General features: G+C 35.6%; 2 protein-coding genes and 1 pseudogene across 3 annotated transcripts in view; 1 reads left to right on the top strand and 2 right to left on the bottom strand.

Annotated features, from left to right (window-relative positions):
- The window catches only part of LOC145673157 (uncharacterized), an 89,586-nt gene that overhangs the window by 45,399 nt on the left and 21,788 nt on the right, over positions 1–22,399 (top strand). The gene's annotated exons all lie outside the window — the stretch shown is intronic.
- On the bottom strand, positions 10,832–11,570 carry LOC145672769 (calmodulin-alpha-like). Its single transcript, XM_081741930.1, has one exon. It carries the CDS (start codon positions 11,506–11,508, stop codon positions 11,038–11,040), a length of 471 nt encoding a protein of 156 aa, XP_081598056.1. The 5' UTR covers positions 11,509–11,570; the 3' UTR covers positions 10,832–11,037.
- On the bottom strand, positions 15,663–16,320 carry LOC145672768 (neo-calmodulin pseudogene; annotated as a pseudogene).

Raw genomic sequence — 22,399 nt, 5'->3', positions numbered from 1 at the left:
TATACATCTTAACCGTAATCTACTAATAACAAGCGTATCGTATAGCAGTAGTGGGTGATTTTCTATAGAGGCAGTCGTTGCGGAGGATCAAAGATTTGTGCTTTTTGCGTTTAGTCAATCATTCTCCCCTCTTCCCCCCTTCCAAAGTACACAGCGCCTTCGCTACTTGCCTTAAACCTGTACTGTAGTAGAGTGATGGTTGTCAATTGAATGCAACCATTTGTCGGTAATAACGAGAAGATAGGAGGGCTGAATACAGCTGAGGGCTGATAGGAGGGCTGAGGGCTGAAAAATAGTTTCGGAAAGACGTGTGTTTCCTTTGACGAAAGTAAGATGTCTACAAAACTTTCAGTGATAAAAGGAGAAGGAATAACAGAAAGTAAAGTGACTTACGTAGAAACATCAAAACAAGAAATATAAGAAAAAGTACTAGCTACCTGGCCGAGACTGTTCCAGTAGAACGGTAAACTTGTCACGTGTAGGTTGACCGTGAAACTCAAACAGCCATAACGGAGAAAGTGATTTGTTGTGGAAAGAGACATAGATTTGAGCTGCAACAAGGAGGGAATATTTTTCTGTTCTTAATAAGAACCGTAATGGAGTATGTCGGTTCGTGTCCCGTTCTTTCCCCTCTTCTCTTTCTTATAGCTGCGCGCGCGTTTTCCTTTTTCTCGTTCAATTTCCTGACCCGGTCTCTGGTCCCGTCAGAACATAAGCAATGCGAGAAAGTGGATCATATAGCCTACAACCGACTACGAATGAAACCTAATAAAGTAGGCCAAGCATTGCCTTTTGGATTGTGGGCGAATATAAGCTTCAATTTGATATGCCTTTTAGTAACAACTTATCTGTATACATTCATCACTTAGCAGTGGGAGTTACTGCTTGTCATGGACCGAAAGCAATATTACAAGGGTACAAATTAATGCTTGTGCCAATGACAAAAATATATGTACTTTTTTTTTTTTTTTTCAAGCTAAGATGTGCTTAAATACAAGTTGTACTATTGTGTTGAAGGCACCTACTTCATCTTGTTATGGAACACGTTTCAATATCGTCTTAATTTTCTATTGTACACGTATTCCTTGGGTTACCGAATAACCGAGTTGTTCACATGGCCCTTTAATGTGCATGTTTATTGGACTCGGTTGTTAGCTACTAGAGTTGGACTCGGTTGTTTATAGAGCGGATATGAACAGCAGCACACTTACTATTTGTGTTCTTATGGGTTGACTCACTTTTTCAAAAGGTGTAGGATCTTCGCTTTGGTATGAAACATTATCTTGTAATAAATGTTGATTTGCTTACTTCCAGGATTTTATACGTAGAGGAATCAATAATCATTCAAATTCACTCTGTTTAAATTTTTATATGGTAAAAGATTGATTGTCAAGTTTTTACTTACAAAAAAAAAAATATATATATATTTTAAAAAAAACTGATTTACATTGTATGTTTTTATTAATAGCTTTTTAGATCGACACTTGTTTGTAAACAAGTGAATTACCAACTACTCTCTATGGGCTGTCTATGCTCTGACTTTTGTTACTACTACTACTTGTTTATTGTATTGTGCAACTTGATGATAATAAGGATGATGATGTCACCTTTCCACATTACCATGGACGAGCAGTTACCCGAAGGGGTCAGTCCTCTGTACTAGGTTAGGCCTACACCCGTTCAGAGAACAAGCTCTTCTTGTATATGCTACTTCAGTGCAATATGGAATGGAAGACTCAAATACAAGCCTGGATTCGAACTCGGGCCTTGACTCAATCTTGGTTGTTGACCCTCACGGCTCGTATACATACCTCCGACCTTTGACTTTGATTTGAGAACCCAATCAATTGCCAGGCATGGATACAAAACGCGAGTACTTCAACTTTCCAGATTAAGCAAGCGCTCACAGAAAAAAAAAAAAAAAAAGTAAGCTCGAAAATAAAATTAACTATTCAATAAAATATTGATTTTGAAGCCAAATGTTGTCTAACATGAAGAAGATTCCACAAACTGTTTTCCAAGCACGGTTTCCATTCTCATACAACGCAAATACGAGGTTTGTTTACATTCGAAATAACCCTTGCACTAGCTTCCGCTTCCTAATGAAAATATATTAAAACACCAGCAAATCTCTACCTAGCAATACGAATACAGTTCTGCTTGTGAAATGAAAAGTTTCTTCCACTGAATTATTTATTATAAACTCCAAATAATAATAATAATATGTACAGTAAAGCTACATTATTCAACTACCAAAACAGGTTTATCCAAATAGTTTCATGTACTTCAAATAAAACAGGATTTAATTTTGAATGTCCTCTTTTCGAAATAATTCTGAAATTGTTTACATAGTTTCTTGCCAATAATGTAGAAGGAATTCAAAGCTTATTAAGAATTTAAAATATTAAGTACCTCTGCTCTGCATTGTACAACCTGCGGATCGAATACTACGCTCTTGAAACAGCTCCATACAGTACGGGTTACTTGGCTTATAGAGAATCAGGGTAAATGTCAGTGCTACTTTCGGCCCCCTTTCCGCATTCTTACGTTTCATTCAACATTATCAAGGGACACAATATTTATTTTATTCAATAAAACTAATCTAACCTACTACTACAGGACCTATTCTAAGTACACCTATAAAATACACATATATAAATACTCACACACGAAAATATTACAGGCACTGACCTTCAATGTAAATATTATGCACAAAATTTAATCTAGATTCCCTGTTCTCAAGCGCTTCTCCCAAATATACACCCTATGACGATATATATGAGCCTCGAGCACAAACAACACGATCAAATAGCACATAAACATACAACGCAACTGTTACATTCTTTATATCAGGCAGAGAGAAAATATTTATTCTACTTAATAATTTACTTAGCCTTCTCTCAATAGGAACTAATATGAAGTATTGAGTTCCTTCTACGAACTCCTTGATCAACATTCCGAATAATCCATCAGTGTAAACAGTTTTCTTTTAATTCAGGAAAAATGTCATCATAAACAAATGAATACTATATAGCGAAAGCTCATACTGAAGACGGAAGCAGACAAATGACGATCGAACCTCGTTAATTTTTTTTTTTTTTTTTTTACCCAAATGCATTGTTGTACAAGATTCTGATTTCTTTCTTTATTTTATACTGAAATATCGAAACACTATACCACAAAATAACGTCAATAGTAATTTTAAGAGCCAATTATTTGTTAAAATATTAATTTGGAAGGTTATTATTTCTGAATCAAGACTACCTATATCAATGTAGCCAAACTATGTTCATCACATTTTTGAAGTTACGATACAAATTTCCCCCCTAACCCCAAAAGGTATACTTTCGAACTACATGTGGAATATATTATAGAAGGTATCCGAAGGAACTTTAGATTACTACACCATCATTGCCATTATGATTCTTGCACATAAGAGTTAGTCAAGGTTATCACTTTTGAAGATTCCGTAAAAAAAAAAAAAAAATCCACATAAACAATCCACTAATTCTTGTAGATTCCACTGACGAGTTTCCGTAGTTCACAAGACACGCATTAATCTAAATGAAACTTACTTGTTGTCCTAGTTGGAATAACTAGGATACTGACACCTCATCACTCCAAGAAAACAGTAATCCAGCCTCCTGGTTACTTCGTTACTACAAGGTAAATCACAAGTCCAACTGAACTGTCCCAAAGCCATGTTTTATCTGGATGTAATCTGCCATACTTTACCTCTCCAAAAGAAACTCCAAGGTTATCATGAACAATAGCGATTGTTCCAACTGTCCACATTAACATGGATCCGCCAAGCCGTGAACCTCGAACACCACGTTCAAACAGATGACAGAACTGTTTTACACAACCCTCACTGACAAATCAGTTTACATTCAAATGTAGACATTCCCCTAACATCTTGAAAGCATAATTTTAGTTATTTTGAGGGTTGAATCACGGATTTAATCGTTTTCTTTAAAGTTTTTCAGGAACCATTCAATACGGGTCCCTCCTATGATACAGCATCCCGCCATACAAACGTCTAGAAGCGTCATACAACAGAACCATGGGTAATTAAAAGCGAATCATAGAATTGTTTTCATGATGACGTAACTGAAAACCAATTAAATCTAAACACCTTTCTTTTATCCCTTTAGAGTCTAATTGATTATTGGATACCTAAATTAGAAAAGAAATATGTTTTTCGAAGAACGTAAAATATTAAATATGGCCGAACAAGAAATTTTGAAGATTAAAATAAATTCGGTTATTACATAGTTCAATCCATTTCCTACTTCCCTCTTAGTAATTTTGAAAATCCTAAGCAAACAAAATAATAATAATAAAAGTACCATCCTTGAAACGAATTTCCTTACTACAAACTGTATGAAATAATAAACTATTACAAATCCTACACTATCTTTCCTCTACACACAAAATATTGAAATGACAAATAATAATAATAAAAAAAACGCTAATATGAAGAAACACAAAATCAACTGCGTAATCAATATCTATTACATGAGCATATTCTCATGCGCCATGCTTGACAGTACTCACTTCTTTTTCTCAGCAGTTGGATTTTTTTTTTTTTAAATATTCCAAATGCTCCATGTATATTCCAGATTGGAACATCCAACTGGGATGTTACATCCTCCTGGTCGAACAGGAGAAATTCTGTAAACTGGAAAATACCAGTTGGAAGAATTTCTTTTTTTTTTTTTTTTTTCTCTTCCGCAGAAGTGTACAAAATCTTTGATTTGATGGAATTACATGTCTTATTTTCAATGACATTACTCCAGTCACCATCGGTGGTCCACTGGTATACCAATTGCCTGGTATTGACCATCTGTTCAGCATTAAATGCTTGTGTCTTTTCACTCGTAAACTTTGACCATGAAGCTTGGAGAATGCATACTGATTTCTAACTTTCCACCTTTCCTTTCGTTTTCGTGAACTCATCACTCTATTCCTTTGACTTCTCCGCTTCACATAAAATTCTGTCATGTGAGATCGAAATCTCTCCCCAGGGCATGCTACGCCGCTGAATTGCATTTGATTTCCTCTTACTAAGGGATCACACCCTTCATAACCTACTTGTTCCTGCCGAGTATCAAGTTCCACATATGATATACCTGTATGACTCACATCGTGTTCGTGGTTTGACATCACTTGATGTCCCGTCTCATGATTTGTTGAACACACTGTCTTATCAAAACACCTTACTTCACTCTTTTCTATCAACCCTAAAGTTTTCTTTATCTTCACACGGGATTTCATTGGTAGGTGGTATACGCCACTGAAACCACAATATTGCTTCCCTTCGAACATGTCAGAGTTTCCCCTTTTCGTCTGTTTCACAGAAGGTTGGGACCTGAACTGCGGTACACGTATCTCACCCTTTCCTCTCTCTCGTAGGAAATCGTTATCTGATCTGTTGCTAATCTGTTTCATTTGTACTGTAACTGCCGAATTAAGAGGTACGGGAGAGATGGAACCATCATTTCCCATTTGCAATTCACCATTTGATCCTGTCATTTCAGTTTCCTTTTCCAGCCTATTACTCTTCATACACTCTGTATAACAAAAGCTGTCCACCTGACTACACGATAGCAAACCTGAATCAACCTTAAATACTGATCTACTACTTAGAATCCGACCTTTAGAACTTACTGATGAACGAAAATACTCCTGACTGTTATCTCTCGTGTCAGTTCCCATTGACATCATCATTGATATGCAAACTGAAATAGAAATCGTCCCAGGATATTCCGCATCGAAACAAGTCGAAACCAATTCCACTTATCGATCTCCATTCCAGTTTTCATATCCCCAACGTCTGCAAGAGTTCGAAAATATTCCTTCGCGCTCGAAATTCTTTCAATGTTCGCGCATTCTATATTAGATCGCTCACTGAGTTGATCCACCACAGTTTGTGATAGATTATCTACAGGTTGATTCACGAAGGCAAACTGTGACCTTTCATGGTTGTAATTATCGCAGTTTGAATTCGTGTGCTGGTCAAAAATTCGATTGTTGAAATTCAATACACCTAGCATATCATTAGTTCCTTTGTAACATACTTCCGTATTATCCTGAAGGACTTTTACGCAAACTTGAGACTCGCATGTATCGTCATTTACAATACTATGATTTACATTAGAAACACTAGACATTACAGACATGTTTTCAAATACCTCTTGGTTTTTGTCCTTGTCTGGTGGTTCACAAACCACACCTCTGGTATTTAATAAACATTCAACAAGTTTCGCGAAATTTCCATCCTTATCATACTCGCTTACACATCTATCACGCTCATTCTGATTGATGTCCACTGAAAGACACACAGCATTATCTTTGCAAGAGAACCTACATTCCTCACTTCTATTATCATAAACAATTCCAGTTATTGTAACTATATTTACATCTCTTGAACCTTCACTACTGTTAACAACTAAAACATCATCCGGCACTATATATTGCAGTGCAATATTCTTTTGAATGTTTACTACTACACCATTACCTTTGATAACTCTACGTATGCGCACCATTTTCTTAATCTTCTGCTACACTTTTAGTTCCCAGACTACCATCTCAAATATACTCCACATACAATTACGAATACCCCCGGGATTCTGGTAATTTGTATCACAACTTCCTAATAGGCTGCTTGCTATGAGAACGGTTACGTGCTCATGGAAACCATATCCTAAGGCTGAGTCGCCATTTTACTTACAAAAAAAAAAATATATATATATTTTAAAAAAAACTGATTTACATTGTATGTTTTTATTAATAGCTTTTTAGATCGACACTTGTTTGTAAACAAGTGAATTACCAACTACTCTCTATGGGCTGTCTATGCTCTGACTTTTGTTACTACTACTACTTGTTTATTGTATTGTGCAACTTGATGATAATAAGGATGATGATGTCACCTTTCCACATTACCATGGACGAGCAGTTACCCGAAGGGGTCAGTCCTCTGTACTAGGTTAGGCCTACACCCGTTCAGAGAACAAGCTCTTCTTGTATATGCTACTTCAGTGCAATATGGAATGGAAGACTCAAATACAAGCCTGGATTCGAACTCGGGCCTTGACTCAATCTTGGTTGTTGACCCTCACGGCTCGTATACATACCTCCGACCTTTGACTTTGATTTGAGAACCCAATCAATTGCCAGGCATGGATACAAAACGCGAGTACTTCAACTTTCCAGATTAAGCAAGCGCTCACAGAAAAAAAAAAAAAAAAAAGTAAGCTCGAAAATAAAATTAACTATTCAATAAAATATTGATTTTGAAGCCAAATGTTGTCTAACATGAAGAAGATTCCACAAACTGTTTTCCAAGCACGGTTTCCATTCTCATACAACGCAAATACGAGGTTTGTTTACATTCGAAATAACCCTTGCACTAGCTTCCGCTTCCTAATGAAAATATATTAAAACACCAGCAAATCTCTACCTAGCAATACGAATACAGTTCTGCTTGTGAAATGAAAAGTTTCTTCCACTGAATTATTTATTATAAACTCCAAATAATAATAATAATATGTACAGTAAAGCTACATTATTCAACTACCAAAACAGGTTTATCCAAATAGTTTCATGTACTTCAAATAAAACAGGATTTAATTTTGAATGTCCTCTTTTCGAAATAATTCTGAAATTGTTTACATAGTTTCTTGCCAATAATGTAGAAGGAATTCAAAGCTTATTAAGAATTTAAAATATTAAGTACCTCTGCTCTGCATTGTACAACCTGCGGATCGAATACTACGCTCTTGAAACAGCTCCATACAGTACGGGTTACTTGGCTTATAGAGAATCAGGGTAAATGTCAGTGCTACTTTCGGCCCCCTTTCCGCATTCTTACGTTTCATTCAACATTATCAAGGGACACAATATTTATTTTATTCAATAAAACTAATCTAACCTACTACTACAGGACCTATTCTAAGTACACCTATAAAATACACATATATAAATACTCACACACGAAAATATTACAGGCACTGACCTTCAATGTAAATATTATGCACAAAATTTAATCTAGATTCCCTGTTCTCAAGCGCTTCTCCCAAATATACACCCTATGACGATATATATGAGCCTCGAGCACAAACAACACGATCAAATAGCACATAAACATACAACGCAACTGTTACATTCTTTATATCAGGCAGAGAGAAAATATTTATTCTACTTAATAATTTACTTAGCCTTCTCTCAATAGGAACTAATATGAAGTATTGAGTTCCTTCTACGAACTCCTTGATCAACATTCCGAATAATCCATCAGTGTAAACAGTTTTCTTTTAATTCAGGAAAAATGTCATCATAAACAAATGAATACTATATAGCGAAAGCTCATACTGAAGACGGAAGCAGACAAATGACGATCGAACCTCGTTAATTTTTTTTTTTTTTTTTTTACCCAAATGCATTGTTGTACAAGATTCTGATTTCTTTCTTTATTTTATACTGAAATATCGAAACACTATACCACAAAATAACGTCAATAGTAATTTTAAGAGCCAATTATTTGTTAAAATATTAATTTGGAAGGTTATTATTTCTGAATCAAGACTACCTATATCAATGTAGCCAAACTATGTTCATCACATTTTTGAAGTTACGATACAAATTTCCCCCCTAACCCCAAAAGGTATACTTTCGAACTACATGTGGAATATATTATAGAAGGTATCCGAAGGAACTTTAGATTACTACACCATCATTGCCATTATGATTCTTGCACATAAGAGTTAGTCAAGGTTATCACTTTTGAAGATTCCGTAAAAAAAAAAAAAAAATCCACATAAACAATCCACTAATTCTTGTAGATTCCACTGACGAGTTTCCGTAGTTCACAAGACACGCATTAATCTAAATGAAACTTACTTGTTGTCCTAGTTGGAATAACTAGGATACTGACACCTCATCACTCCAAGAAAACAGTAATCCAGCCTCCTGGTTACTTCGTTACTACAAGGTAAATCACAAGTCCAACTGAACTGTCCCAAAGCCATGTTTTATCTGGATGTAATCTGCCATACTTTACCTCTCCAAAAGAAACTCCAAGGTTATCATGAACAATAGCGATTGTTCCAACTGTCCACATTAACATGGATCCGCCAAGCCGTGAACCTCGAACACCACGTTCAAACAGATGACAGAACTGTTTTACACAACCCTCACTGACAAATCAGTTTACATTCAAATGTAGACATTCCCCTAACATCTTGAAAGCATAATTTTAGTTATTTTGAGGGTTGAATCACGGATTTAATCGTTTTCTTTAAAGTTTTTCAGGAACCATTCAATACGGGTCCCTCCTATGATACAGCATCCCGCCATACAAACGTCTAGAAGCGTCATACAACAGAACCATGGGTAATTAAAAGCGAATCATAGAATTGTTTTCATGATGACGTAACTGAAAACCAATTAAATCTAAACACCTTTCTTTTATCCCTTTAGAGTCTAATTGATTATTGGATACCTAAATTAGAAAAGAAATATGTTTTTCGAAGAACGTAAAATATTAAATATGGCCGAACAAGAAATTTTGAAGATTAAAATAAATTCGGTTATTACATAGTTCAATCCATTTCCTACTTCCCTCTTAGTAATTTTGAAAATCCTAAGCAAACAAAATAATAATAATAAAAGTACCATCCTTGAAACGAATTTCCTTACTACAAACTGTATGAAATAATAAACTATTACAAATCCTACACTATCTTTCCTCTACACACAAAATATTGAAATGACAAATAATAATAATAAAAAAAACGCTAATATGAAGAAACACAAAATCAACTGCGTAATCAATATCTATTACATGAGCATATTCTCATGCGCCATGCTTGACAGTACTCACTTCTTTTTCTCAGCAGTTGGATTTTTTTTTTTTTAAATATTCCAAATGCTCCATGTATATTCCAGATTGGAACATCCAACTGGGATGTTACAAAGTTTACTTTAGTGGAAACGAAAAGCTAAACCAAGATGGCGTGGATAGTGAAGCTTAGTTAGTCCTATAGATAAAATTTAAAACTTACCTTGTATTTGTTTCGGTCACTGGTTCCTGTTAGTGTCGGATCCAGAGGGAGGGCAGTGGCACCCCCTCCAAACGACCGTTCTGGATCCGCTACTGCTTTCTATTGCTGTACTCATATTATGTTAGTACACGCAATATGTCTTATATCGTAAAATTGAATATGGATATTTCAATTGTCCAAATTTGAGAGGCCACATAATCAGTAGAGTACGCAAAGGGGGTTACCGGATAGTAATCTTCCTTCTACAATATACAGTGTTATGCAAATTCAACCATATTAAGACAATGTACTCATAAAGATTAGGCATGTAAGTGTGCGCAAAGCTCCGGATAAGTCATTCCAAGTTACAAAGAAAAACAGTTATGTATAAAAATATTGTCCAATAGGATTTTGAAAGTTGCCAGAACGTTTGGACTGGTATTTCCTCCTTTGACTCTTTCCTGTGCACCTCTGCGTTTTAAGACATTTCACTATTATATTTGTTGTTATGTGTAAATTAAATTTTCCCTAGAATCAAAACTAAAATGAAATTTGTACCATTAAAATTCCAAGAATACATTATTCCAATGTTCAAGTGACGAATATTTGAGTTATTGTTCAAATAACAAGTATTCCAGTAATTATTTGATTAATTTCACAGCGTTAATGTACTATTTGATACACAGAAAAAGTATATAATATGACGCATTTCAGTGCATCGAAACTTCATTTAATGTATGTTTACTTCTGCCTGCAACATGTAACATAGACACACCATAAACAGATTACGTTTATTGACCTTTATTTACGTAAGAAAGAAACATTATGCTTATCAGAATAGTTACATAATGAAACAGGATGCTCCTGATTTAATTTGAATCGCAGAAATTAATAAATTTTATACGTTTTTTTTTTTTCTGAAGAACATAGTGAGATCTCTGAAAATGTGAATCAATTACCAAATGAACACATGCTTTCTTTCAGAAAATTCTTACTTCTTCCCCATAAATTCAAGAAAATTTTTCAAATCCACACGGCCTTTACCCTTTTTATCGGCAATTCGAATCATCTGCTCAATTTCTGCATCAGTTGCTTCCTCCTTCAATTTAGGCAGAATAACTTTCAGGTCCTCTGCTGTAATATAACCATCACCATCAGCATCAAACTGGTGGAATACATTTTTTAACTCGGCCGTATCGTCTTCAATGTCTTTCTTCAATTTGGTCATCATATAAACAAACTCATCAAAGTCTATGAAGCCATTCCCATCCAAATCAACCTCCCGAATCATCTGACGCAGCTCGCTAGGACTTGGGTTTTCGCCCAAGGATTTCATTACTCTCCTGAGATCTTTGGTGGAAATCTGACCTTCATGACTATTATCAAACAAGTCGAATGCTAACTTAAAATCTGCAAGTTCAGCTTCTGTAAATTTATGTTTAAATTTTGGTTTGCCTGCCATTTTTGTTTTTTGTACGTGAATTTTGTTTTTCTACCTCCCTTTCATTGCCATAGAGATTAGATTTTTAAAGCCTTTTGTCATATCATTGTTGATATAATAAACAGAATAACATAAATACTAGTCTATATATGTCAAATAAATTGAATTAACTGAAATGCAGTGTAAAGCGGCTCATAACAAGATTAATAAGACGAAACCGGTTTAAAACAAGATATAATAATAATAATACAATTTCACAACCTAGAACTGACGAAAGACTATTAGTTCCAAGCAACGACGCCGACTTTTCAAAATTTATGTGGGTGCATATAAATGGCGGGAGATGTTACATGTTTTCAGGGAAGTTTTTATATTTTTCAATTGATTTCCTTTTGACTAAAATCTTTCATGAACAGTGTCATAAAGGCCTGTATTGTGACAAAGTAAAATATACCAGTACTATAAGGATAAGTCGTATTGTAGTGTGTCACTTGTAAGGAAACATCAAAGCAAGCCGAAAATATGCCATTCTATTCACAATAGAGTTCCAATTTTTATTGTGGGAACTACCTCTGACTAAGCCAGAGATATACAAGAAAGGGGAAAGGGGAATGTGTTGCTTGGTTGCTTTTGTACAAAAATATTTGAAACAAACAACTATGTTTTACAGGTTAGAAATTTTATCTTCCGTCCCACTGCTTTAGTTGCTTATTTTTAGACAATGGCTAGTGAGAAATATTTAATTTTGTTTCTATCAAATTAAAAGTCTGGTGCGCCGCACCCACAATATTATTTGTGTGGGTGCTGGAGCCCCAGAGCACCCACGTAGTAGGTGTACAAGGTTCCAAGAAGTACCAAGTTCAACGTAGAGCATAGGTTCCCAATGGCATTATTTCTGTCATTCTAGACCAGAAATTGTTACCTTTTCATTTAAATAGTTTTCTAATTTCTTCACGGTGTTAGTTGAACTAAAAGTAGAAACAAAACTTGATAGCACTAAGCTGTTCAGTCAAAGATTTTAAACTTAGATGGTCAGTGCATCGCGAAGTTTTCTCGACTTCTTTCATTTAAGATCCCCACTTGTCATCACGATGCTTAATGAACGCCACATTACTAACATCATCTCCTGGTTTTCTGCATTAAATCCAAATATTGTTTAAGATGGTTTGTCTGTTCCCACAGGAAATCAACCTTAAATCAAAACGCAACCAACACATGCACCCTAACAATTCACCTGCGCAACGTCCATCGTCATTAGGCCGAATTTACTTAACAAATATTACAATAGAATTGAAAAAGAAGAAGTTACAATGTGTTACACTAATTTATTCTTTTAAGTTCAACAATAAGTTCCACAGAATTCGTATTCTAACGTTGAAAATGGAAGTGTGCTGATAGTGGTCACTGGGAGAGATAAAGGATGAATTCGTTCCTTTTGCTCGAAGGACGAAAGAAATGACGACAAGGTTTAACATCCCATGATAATGATCCGAGACTAAGGGAAACAGTGATGATAATAAAGGAAGAAATGGTAGAATGAAGGAAATAGAAGGAAACGGGAAAACCCCGAGAAAACTCATGCACCCGTGTTTGTTGTAGCTGAAATCGAACCAAGGACTCCATGTACAAGAAATAAAAGAAATAAAACTTTACCATTAAGCTATTGATCCCAAAACTGAAAGTTCTTTTTCTTATATCCGTGGTCTATGAATCCCATACGTACAATATGTATGTTTTGTGCTTTGATATACAAATAGTTTAAGAAATCTTATTAATAATACTGTTAATTACCTGCAATCCTAATTCTTGTCCGAACTGTTGCCAAATCTCATATTTTAGTGACTTATTACAAACATCTTTGTACAACATATTATATATACAGACACTCTTTAGTCTGCATTAAGTTTATCAACTTTTCATCCATTGAGATGAAAGAAACTATTGGCGTCATGTAGGCCTATTCCTATTTTTTTAGTGACACCTACCATAAAACCAATCACCGATGGTCGATGTCTTCTTCACTATGGACCAAACTGGGCCCGCAACTAGACACAGAAGTTTGGGGGGGGGGCATGAATAAGATAGGGGGGCCAAATCATTAAAAATTCTCTTACAAATATCTAAATTGTGATTTTTGTATTAATAATAGCATTTTGTTTTGAGGTCTGGAGGTGGTCATGCAAAGTTTAGGGGGGTCCAAGCCCCCTGGACCCCCTCTAGTTGCAAGCCTGGACCAAACATGTAGCACAGTTTCTGGTGTAGCCACTTCATTATGTGCAGTGAAAAACACAGAACATTTTGTCTTCTGTTTCATACCATACAGAGCTTGCAATCGGACAAAATTAGTGCTAAAATAAAATCTTTAACATTTATAATATTTATATTTTATAGTTACAGAGACTTTTAATTTCTTAAGTGCCTTTAAGGGTAGTACCAAGACAGGGGCGTCATTTCTGAGACTGCGGAGGGCGGCTTTCAATACTGAATTTAGAAGTCTCTCCAATTCAAGTACCCCTCCAGCTGTTTTACAATGCTGGATGTACTCAAACTGGAAACCACGTGCTTTGAGAATATGCGTATTAGCTATGGTAAAATAAATTAATATGCTTTTTTTATATATATTCAACCTATAAATAAACCATTATCACAAGTTTTTGCTTTTAAATTTTTATTTATTGATTTATTTTGCCAATTTTATTTATTTATTTACTTCCTCGCTTTCAAAACTGAAAAATAGAATTATTAGCATATCAAGCTATACTATACTATACTATATCTCCGTTTCCAAGGATTGTTTTACTATCTATGTATGATTCTATTTTAATATATATGATAGTTTAATTTTCGATTTAAAAAAAAAATCATTTACAATTACTCCAGTTTCTGATATCCGTAAGAAGCGAAGTCTATTGAATATGGGAAGTGTCAGATACAGGAACATTGATTTCCTTCTCGCAAACATGGAATTTTTCTCTACACTATGAAAAACGTAATAAGTATTGGCGGCTGAGGAACTTGCAGTTGGTTACTCTTGCACTTATTAAAATATTTCATTGAATAATACTTTGCAGGCGTTAAAAGATGATCGTTTGATGGCTTGTGAGTATAGCCCCTAACTTATTAACTAAAGGCCTGCATGTCATTACATTTTACAAGCATGTATAGCAAGTCAGTGTCTACCTCCTTGACAAGGTTCATCTCTATTGGATGAGTTCAGTATACATACAGGAAGGCCCATAATCATGCATATAATATTTGACTGACTGTAGTATTGGTAATTCTGGCCCCAACGTTTCGATATGGCAACACTGTGTAGCCTGAGATTGGAGATGACGGTCACTGAGCTTAGAAGATGGAGCACTGACACACTATGTCATACCTGTGCAAGAATCCCGAAAAGTTGGAGTGTTAGACGTGAGTCAATGGAGTGGGCAGCTCGATCTCCCGATTTGTTCACTTGTCTCTTTCTTATGGAGTGTCTTAAAGGACAAAGTGTATCAACATCGCATACGTAATTTGGCTGAACTACGGGAAATTATCACGGAAGAACTTCAGTCATGTACCGATTTGAGTAGTGCATTGGTGTACCATGCCATGAAGAACAGAGTCAAAGTTGCCGATCTTTTGCCGAGGCGGCAAGCGATCGAAAATCGTAAAATAAAATGCCCGTTACCAACTCTTTGCCGACTGTTGCCGACCGTCAGAGTCGGCAAAACAGTCGGAAAGGTTTCTTTCCGACCCTCTGAAAACTGCTTATACAGGCCTCTTTTCGACGACGGCGCCGACGCATTTAATGATCATTTCCGGCTGTTTGCCGACTGCTCGGCAAGGCAACTATTCGTCGCGGTCGAAAATCGCGCAGAAAGACGCCGGTGTCCGGCGCCGGCAATCCGACCGCGGCATCTGGCGGGCATGGACAAATTGTCCGACTGTAGGCGGCAGGATCCTGATGGGGTAGTGTCCTTATCGTTGATTTTTCAGGGAAAAACCAAACTAAGAACGAAAAAAGACATCAAAATATTATTTTAAAAAACACGTTTTTACTTAATAATCAAATGTAAGTAGCACATTAAATATTATAAAACGTACAAAGCATGCAACCTTTTATGAAGCAATTGTCAAAGACTACACAATTCACAATGCTATGCTGCTCATTGATAGTTACACAGGTATAAATACGTACTACAAATGTACTTTAATTAGAAAAAAAAGTATAAATAATAATCTGGAATGCGCAGAAACACATAATTATGACCTTAACATCACAGCAAAACTTTTATAATAGAGCTTCCCATCGCCATACTTATCCGCTTCTTTTATCAGTTCTGCAATTTCTGCTGGTGTCAACGTATCTCCAAGACTGGTCAACACAATTCGTAGATCTTCAATGTAAACGTAGCCATTGTTCTGTCTATCAAACACCTGGAACGCTTTTATTAGTTCATCATCTTTCCTCTTTTCTGCTTCTTCAGCGAGTCGATTGGCCATCACACCAATGAACTCGTCAAAATCAATGGCTCCGCTCCTATCTAGGTCGACTTCTTCAAGCATTTCACGTAACTCTCGTCTTGTGGGTTGCAGCCCTACACGTTTCATCATTGTCTCAAGTTCTTCAACAGATATCATACCGTCACCCGTATAATCAAACATGGCAAAAATTTCTGTTAACTCTTTCATTTGCTTGGCTGTTAGTATATAGGACATTCTTTTTCACTTAGAATTTACCAAGTACAGTATTAACCCCCCTTAAAAGTTTTAAACAAACAAGGTAGGAAACAAACTACAGCTAACTAATCTTATCATTTAAGCTATTTGTTACCAATACGACTATTTTATGACAATTGTTCTAAGACACATTGTCGTTTTAATAATTTGAATGTTGATATATTTTGAGTTTGTTCGATACCCACACATATAGAATTATTATCCACATACTCAAGATTTACTCCCTGTTCAGCGTAAGCTCTAAACTCCCATAAACAAAATATTTGTATCCTTCTGCTTGTCACAAATACGGTTGGCTAGTAATGTATCACTCCCCAAAGGGAGGAGTAAATTATACACGTGCATTTGGCAATACTGTCTCGTGTTGTCCAGATAGGCTACTTACAGCAGCAGCAGAAAAGAAAGAAAAAACTCGAAAGATTATTATTATTATTTTTTTAATTTCGCTGGTATACGATTGTTGTTTAGTGAGTAAAAGGTTTACCTTGTTGATATTTCACCACAACACTCACGGAACCGGGATTCATGTCAGCCATCTTTCAGATTTAAAAGCAGAACACGCCTCCACAGTTGAATTGGCGTCATAATTACTGCGCATGCTTAGTGTTTATTTCTATTGTTTCATTAACCACACTCGATTGCAGTAGTATTAGATAATCCGTATTATATTTGTGTCGTTTATAATAATATATCAGTTTTATATGGAGTTTCATAGTGAAAGTAATAATCAAATCATATGAACTATTTTGCGGAGAACTACAAGCGTCGGTAGGCCAATAGCAAATCAGCGAGATTTGGTTTCACGTGGCTTTGTTTATCGCAGTTTAGAGCTTAGGCCAAACAGGGAGTAGACGGAAAAGGACTTCTAGCCGGGTAGTAGTAACGACTCCAGCTTTAATTTCTAGGGGAAGGGATAAACGGGAGGGCAGAAAAGATCTTGGGGACAGCTATTCCTTCGTATACCAAAAAGGATAGCTTTATACATATTATTTAACCTACATTACAATACTCGTCTGGGAGGAAGTCGGAGTAAGGAGTTGCCACAGGGAGGATGTACTTGTTCTCCTTTCCCCCCACCCTCGGCATACCGTCGTTATTTGTACGTAGGTGTTATTGAATAACTCTGAGGGATGGAGTTAAAAGGTTGAGTATAGCATATTCATATAGAAAATTATATAATGGCATATTCATATAGAAGATTTACGAGGCATGGTGTTTTGGCTTGTTTGGGATATCAAGTTTTATTTTTGAATTTTTTGGGAGGGTAATCAACTTAAGAAGAAAAATCAGACTATTATAGCTTTCAACGAACTTAAAAAGTTCCTTACTGAATTCTCTATGTCTCTCTCTCTCTCTCTGTCTGTGTGTGTGTGTGTGTGTTTGTGTGTTATTTGCGAATTTCTCAATTTTGAGCCCTCCATTCGATAGAGCATCAAAAACTATCTGAAAAAGTGATGTAATCTTTCGCATCACTCTTATGGGGCGTTTACACTTGGTCGATTTAGTCGCACGACTAAATCGATTTAGTCGCATGACTAAATCGACTCGCTGCATTTGCCACTAAATTGAAGCAACTAGGCCGAATCAGATCGATGGATGTGTTCAATTATTTCAACCACAGAAAATAGAACGTCTTTCAATTCAGTTGCCAGTCGATTAGTCGCCTTCGATCAACAAGTGATTAAGTTGAAGTCCCGTTTACACGGTCGATTAAGTTGAAAGTGACGTCAATTCAACTGAATCGAACGCAAATCGACTAAGTGTAAACACCCCATTACCGTTTCAGAGATATTCAAACAAAGGTCCTATTTCGGGAGATAGTAGGAGCTATAACTCGGGAACCGTAAACCATAAAGAGATTATATTTTTCGAATTTTTCAATTTTGGGTTCTCCATTATGACCATGTGTCTTCGTAGAACAAACATATAGTAGAACGTTTTAACAGAACTCTTAAGCAAAACATCTGGAAAAATTTAGTACCCAAAGAAATTATAAATGGATAGCTATATTACGAGAATTGTTTAATGAGCATAATAATAAAGTACATAGAACAATTGGTATAAAGCCTGCAGAAGTTAATTATATATATATATTGTAAGTTCCTTCTGGCAATGGAACATTCTCAACTGATTGTATTTAAATTAAAAAACAAGACGGGAAAAAGTTTTCGAGGTGAATCTGGAAAAGCTTTCCAAAAACCAACACAAGACGAGAAAGAGCTCATTGAGAATTGAGACGAGACGAGAATTCAACAAAAAAAATAGAAAATGAGACGAGAAAACTATTTATCGTTCCGTAAGCAACACTAATTATGATTAAAGAATTATTCGGACAAAAACTTTAAATCGGAAATATTTGGAGAATACCTTGAACCTTCAGTCAATATTTAATACAGACATACAAGATATGATCAGAAAGTACTCTGAATGTAGTTGCACAGTGCCATCTACCGGTATTGACGTTGTATCCATTTCAACTAGTAAGCCCGGTAGACTAAACCTTTGGTACAATCAATGCCGAGTTTAAACGAATTGTGACAGGTTAGTGGCTTCCAGAGGCAGAAGAGTGAGGACCTGTTAGTTTGTCGCGCGCCAACACTGTTTTGTTCTAAGCTGAAAACAAAAGTGCCAAAGAAGCTCACGAAATGTCAAAATCAGTGTATGGCAAGGAAGCGGTGGCATTGAAGACTGTTTACAAGTGGTATGGACAATTCAAAAGCGGCAAGGTATTGGTTGAAACCGACGATTAAATGGGCAAATGATTTTCTTCACCACGAAAACGTGCCGTGCCACACCTTGCTTTTGATCCGCGAGTTGTTGGCCGGGAAAATGTTCCTGTTTGTCCCCATCTGCCTTACTCACCAGATTTAGTACCATGTGACTTCTGTCTCTTTCCAAAACTTAAAACCGAGCTTAAAGCAAAACGTTTTGACACCATTCCTGACAGAGTAGTTGAACGTGCTTCCAAAAGAAGCCTTGCAGAATTGCTTCCAGTCATGGATTCAACATTGATATAAGTGCATTGCTATAACCAAGGACAGTACTTTGGAGGAGATTAAATCAAATTCAATGTAAGTTTATTATTTTGTTTCTAATAAAATGATTCATCGCACTTTTTGAATGATTCACACCTCGTGTTAATACCTTACAGTCTGTATTTGGCACAAATGATTTGGTAAGTGTTCGGTCAGGCCTAAAACAACTACTTGCTATCTAGGTCCAGCCTGGATAAACTTCTATTGGATTTCACTTCTGACTTCATTGTCTGCAAAAAGTGTGGCAGTCTCGCCTAATACCAATGCTCCACACCTATTTGGGGTCAGACATATTAAATTGACAATCTACTTTTGCGAAGCAATGTCATGTTTATACTCTTTGGCTATTGAGAATGCATTGCACAACAACTAAATTAGGTGGAGTAAAGTACAACAAGCGTTGCGCACCGTCAAATGTAGATTGAGATTTGTCACAAGCAATTCTCGCAATTTCCCATTTCATTTCCTCTCATTTTAAAAGAATTTCTTAATAAAATTGTTTAAAAGATAAAGACAATTGCAGAAGTTGCTTTTTTAAAAAAACGAGTGCAAGTAATAATAGAATACTGACCGTTACAACTTCATAAATGAAATCAAAGAGAAAGTGTAAATAATTTTGCTCAGTAATTTCAACACTTGGTTGCGATGCTTTGTGATGCAATTTCTCAACAGATATTCTGTGTTTCACGACTGTCCAAATCAGCAGTGTTGTTTTGGTGCTTACATTACTGGCTCACAACATTTTAAATGCATATCAGTACTGTAAAAAGAACAACAATACAATACAAACTATGGTGCCTTGTGATTGCCTTTACCGCATCGAAGGTAAACAAAAAGTAAAACTCTTCAATGGTCAAAAGCAGGACGGATCCAGGGGGGTCGATCGCCTCCCAGAAGAGGAAACGTTCTTATTTTATATATTTTATATACAAATAAAACCCATCCCAGAATTTGGAGCTCTTAAAAATAGCTCTAAGTAGTAGTATTACAGTCCTCCCAGAAGTCCGCCCTGGATCCGCCCCCTGGTTAAAAGACTTCTTGGAAACAGCAATAATTCGATTGGGTAAGAAATAGAACGCAGAAATATGTGAGATGTATAGATTTAGGTTTAGATCTTACAGTTAGATATAGGCTAAACAGGAATTCATGTTTTGCCTACATTCAAGACAACAGAAATAATGATTTGAATTGCCAGCAAGGATGCAGGCTAAACAGGAGTTCCTGTTTTGCCTACATTCAAGACAACAGAGATAATGATTTGAATTACCGACAGAGTTATAGGCGAAACAGGAATACATAGCTCAAATAGGAATGAATTGTTTACTACATACCTGTCGATGATAGCTCAATAGTAGAGAATACACCTGGCAAGTGGAAGACCATTGTTTTAGTCCTTTTAATTCAGCGATGAGTTTTCATTGTGGTTTGTGATTGCTGCTCTGTATATCCTTGTGCAACACCAAGGAAAGTAAAGTCTACTTATGGTTTGCATGTTTCCATATATACCGGACATAAGAATTCCGATCTAAAACTAATGCTTTTTGAGAGGGGATTGAGAACTAAATGCCCAGTGCTTGTACGTAAAGTGACTAATACGTGGTCAGCACATTGACCCTTAACTTCATTAATTCTGCCGTTTAGACGGACTTCGCTATCTTCTTTAGTTCAAATAGTTTCTAATCAATGCCGAAAAATCTTTGAAATCATCGGGAATCAAATATGAGACAACACGCACCAAAGGCACGTGGCTACAGAGGAAAGCAAACAACGTAACATTCGATAATATTTCTAATTTAATTTGCATTATTTTTAAACTATGAATTAAGACGTATTTCATAGCCTAGAGCCTGTGCGATATTTCGATACATCGATCGATATTCAAATATTGAAATATCGATATAAATATTACTGATCAATACTTTATATATATCTTTATTAAGAATTTTTAATATCTTTATATATATATTTTAAAGATATTTCAAAACTTTTGATATTTTTCGATATTTTGATAGGGGAGACCGGGGCTATTTGAGTATAGTAAGGGAAAACTCAAAATTTCCAAAAAACTACACACTTTAGAGTTCAAATAATTAGGCCATAATCTACGTACATGATTATAGTATAACATATTAAAGAATAAAGAACCTGTTAAATCATGGAAATTCAGGAAACGAATTTAAAATAAAAATGGCAGAATTCGAGACTAGTAAAAATCATGGGGCTATTTGGGTTTCTCACGGGGCTATTTGGGTATTTCACTGTTTCAACATTGTTTAGATTAATTACATTAGTGTTCATGTATATTCTTAAATTATACCCTTTTCTATATAATTTGTAAAAAAAAAAAAAAAAAATACTTTATAGTGAAAGACAATAAGTGAAGCAATTCTTTAGGAAAGGGTGTTCAGGATAAGCAAAAGCTTCTTCAGCGTTGTAATAATACAAGATTATTAATTTTCTTATATGTTACATAGTACCTTACACTTATACATTTATCTTAGAGTGATTTGACTTATTCTCTTTCAAATACACTTATAAAAGCAAATGAGAAAAAAAGGAACTCCTGACAGAATAACATAAAATAAACTTCGGATAGTTTTACATTTTCTACATCAATTTTCAGTAAATAAAAGAAAAATGAAATGAAATCTTTAAGTTTTACGTCCCACGGTTATGCCGGTTAGGCTAAAGGAGACGGTGAAGATGAGAGATGAGTGAAATGGTGGAATGGAGAAAGTGGGAAACGGGAGAACCCCGAGAAAACCCACGAGCACGGTGTTTGTCCACCACAAAGTCCACACGGCGTGAGCCAGTAAATAAAAGAATACACAATAATGAAAACTATAGTTAAATTTTAACTTCTAAAATAAAAAATGAACTCAAAGTAAGATTTATGTTCAAAATCAATTTAACAAGTAGTCTTGTCAATTAAAATTAAGTTTATAGTAAGATAAAATTCAAAACCTGTGCTGGGGAAAGCAAGGTGCATGAACATTATTTTTTTATACAAACTTATGATAAATCACTAATTTCTCAGACTTCTGAAGTACGAGACAATGAAAGTTATCAAGGAATGTGTAAAATAGAGGCATTTGTTGCACACAAACTGTTTTTTCCCCATAAGGTTCACATATCTCATGGTACCACTGTTT

This window comes from Thermobia domestica, chromosome 16, assembly GCF_964235325.1.
Source record: "Thermobia domestica chromosome 16, izTheDome1.hap1.1, whole genome shotgun sequence".
In the NCBI taxonomy this organism is placed as follows: domain Eukaryota; kingdom Metazoa; phylum Arthropoda; class Insecta; order Zygentoma; family Lepismatidae; genus Thermobia; species Thermobia domestica.
The sequence above is the reverse complement of the archived record's forward strand: the minus strand, read 5'-3'. Positions and strand labels throughout refer to the sequence as shown.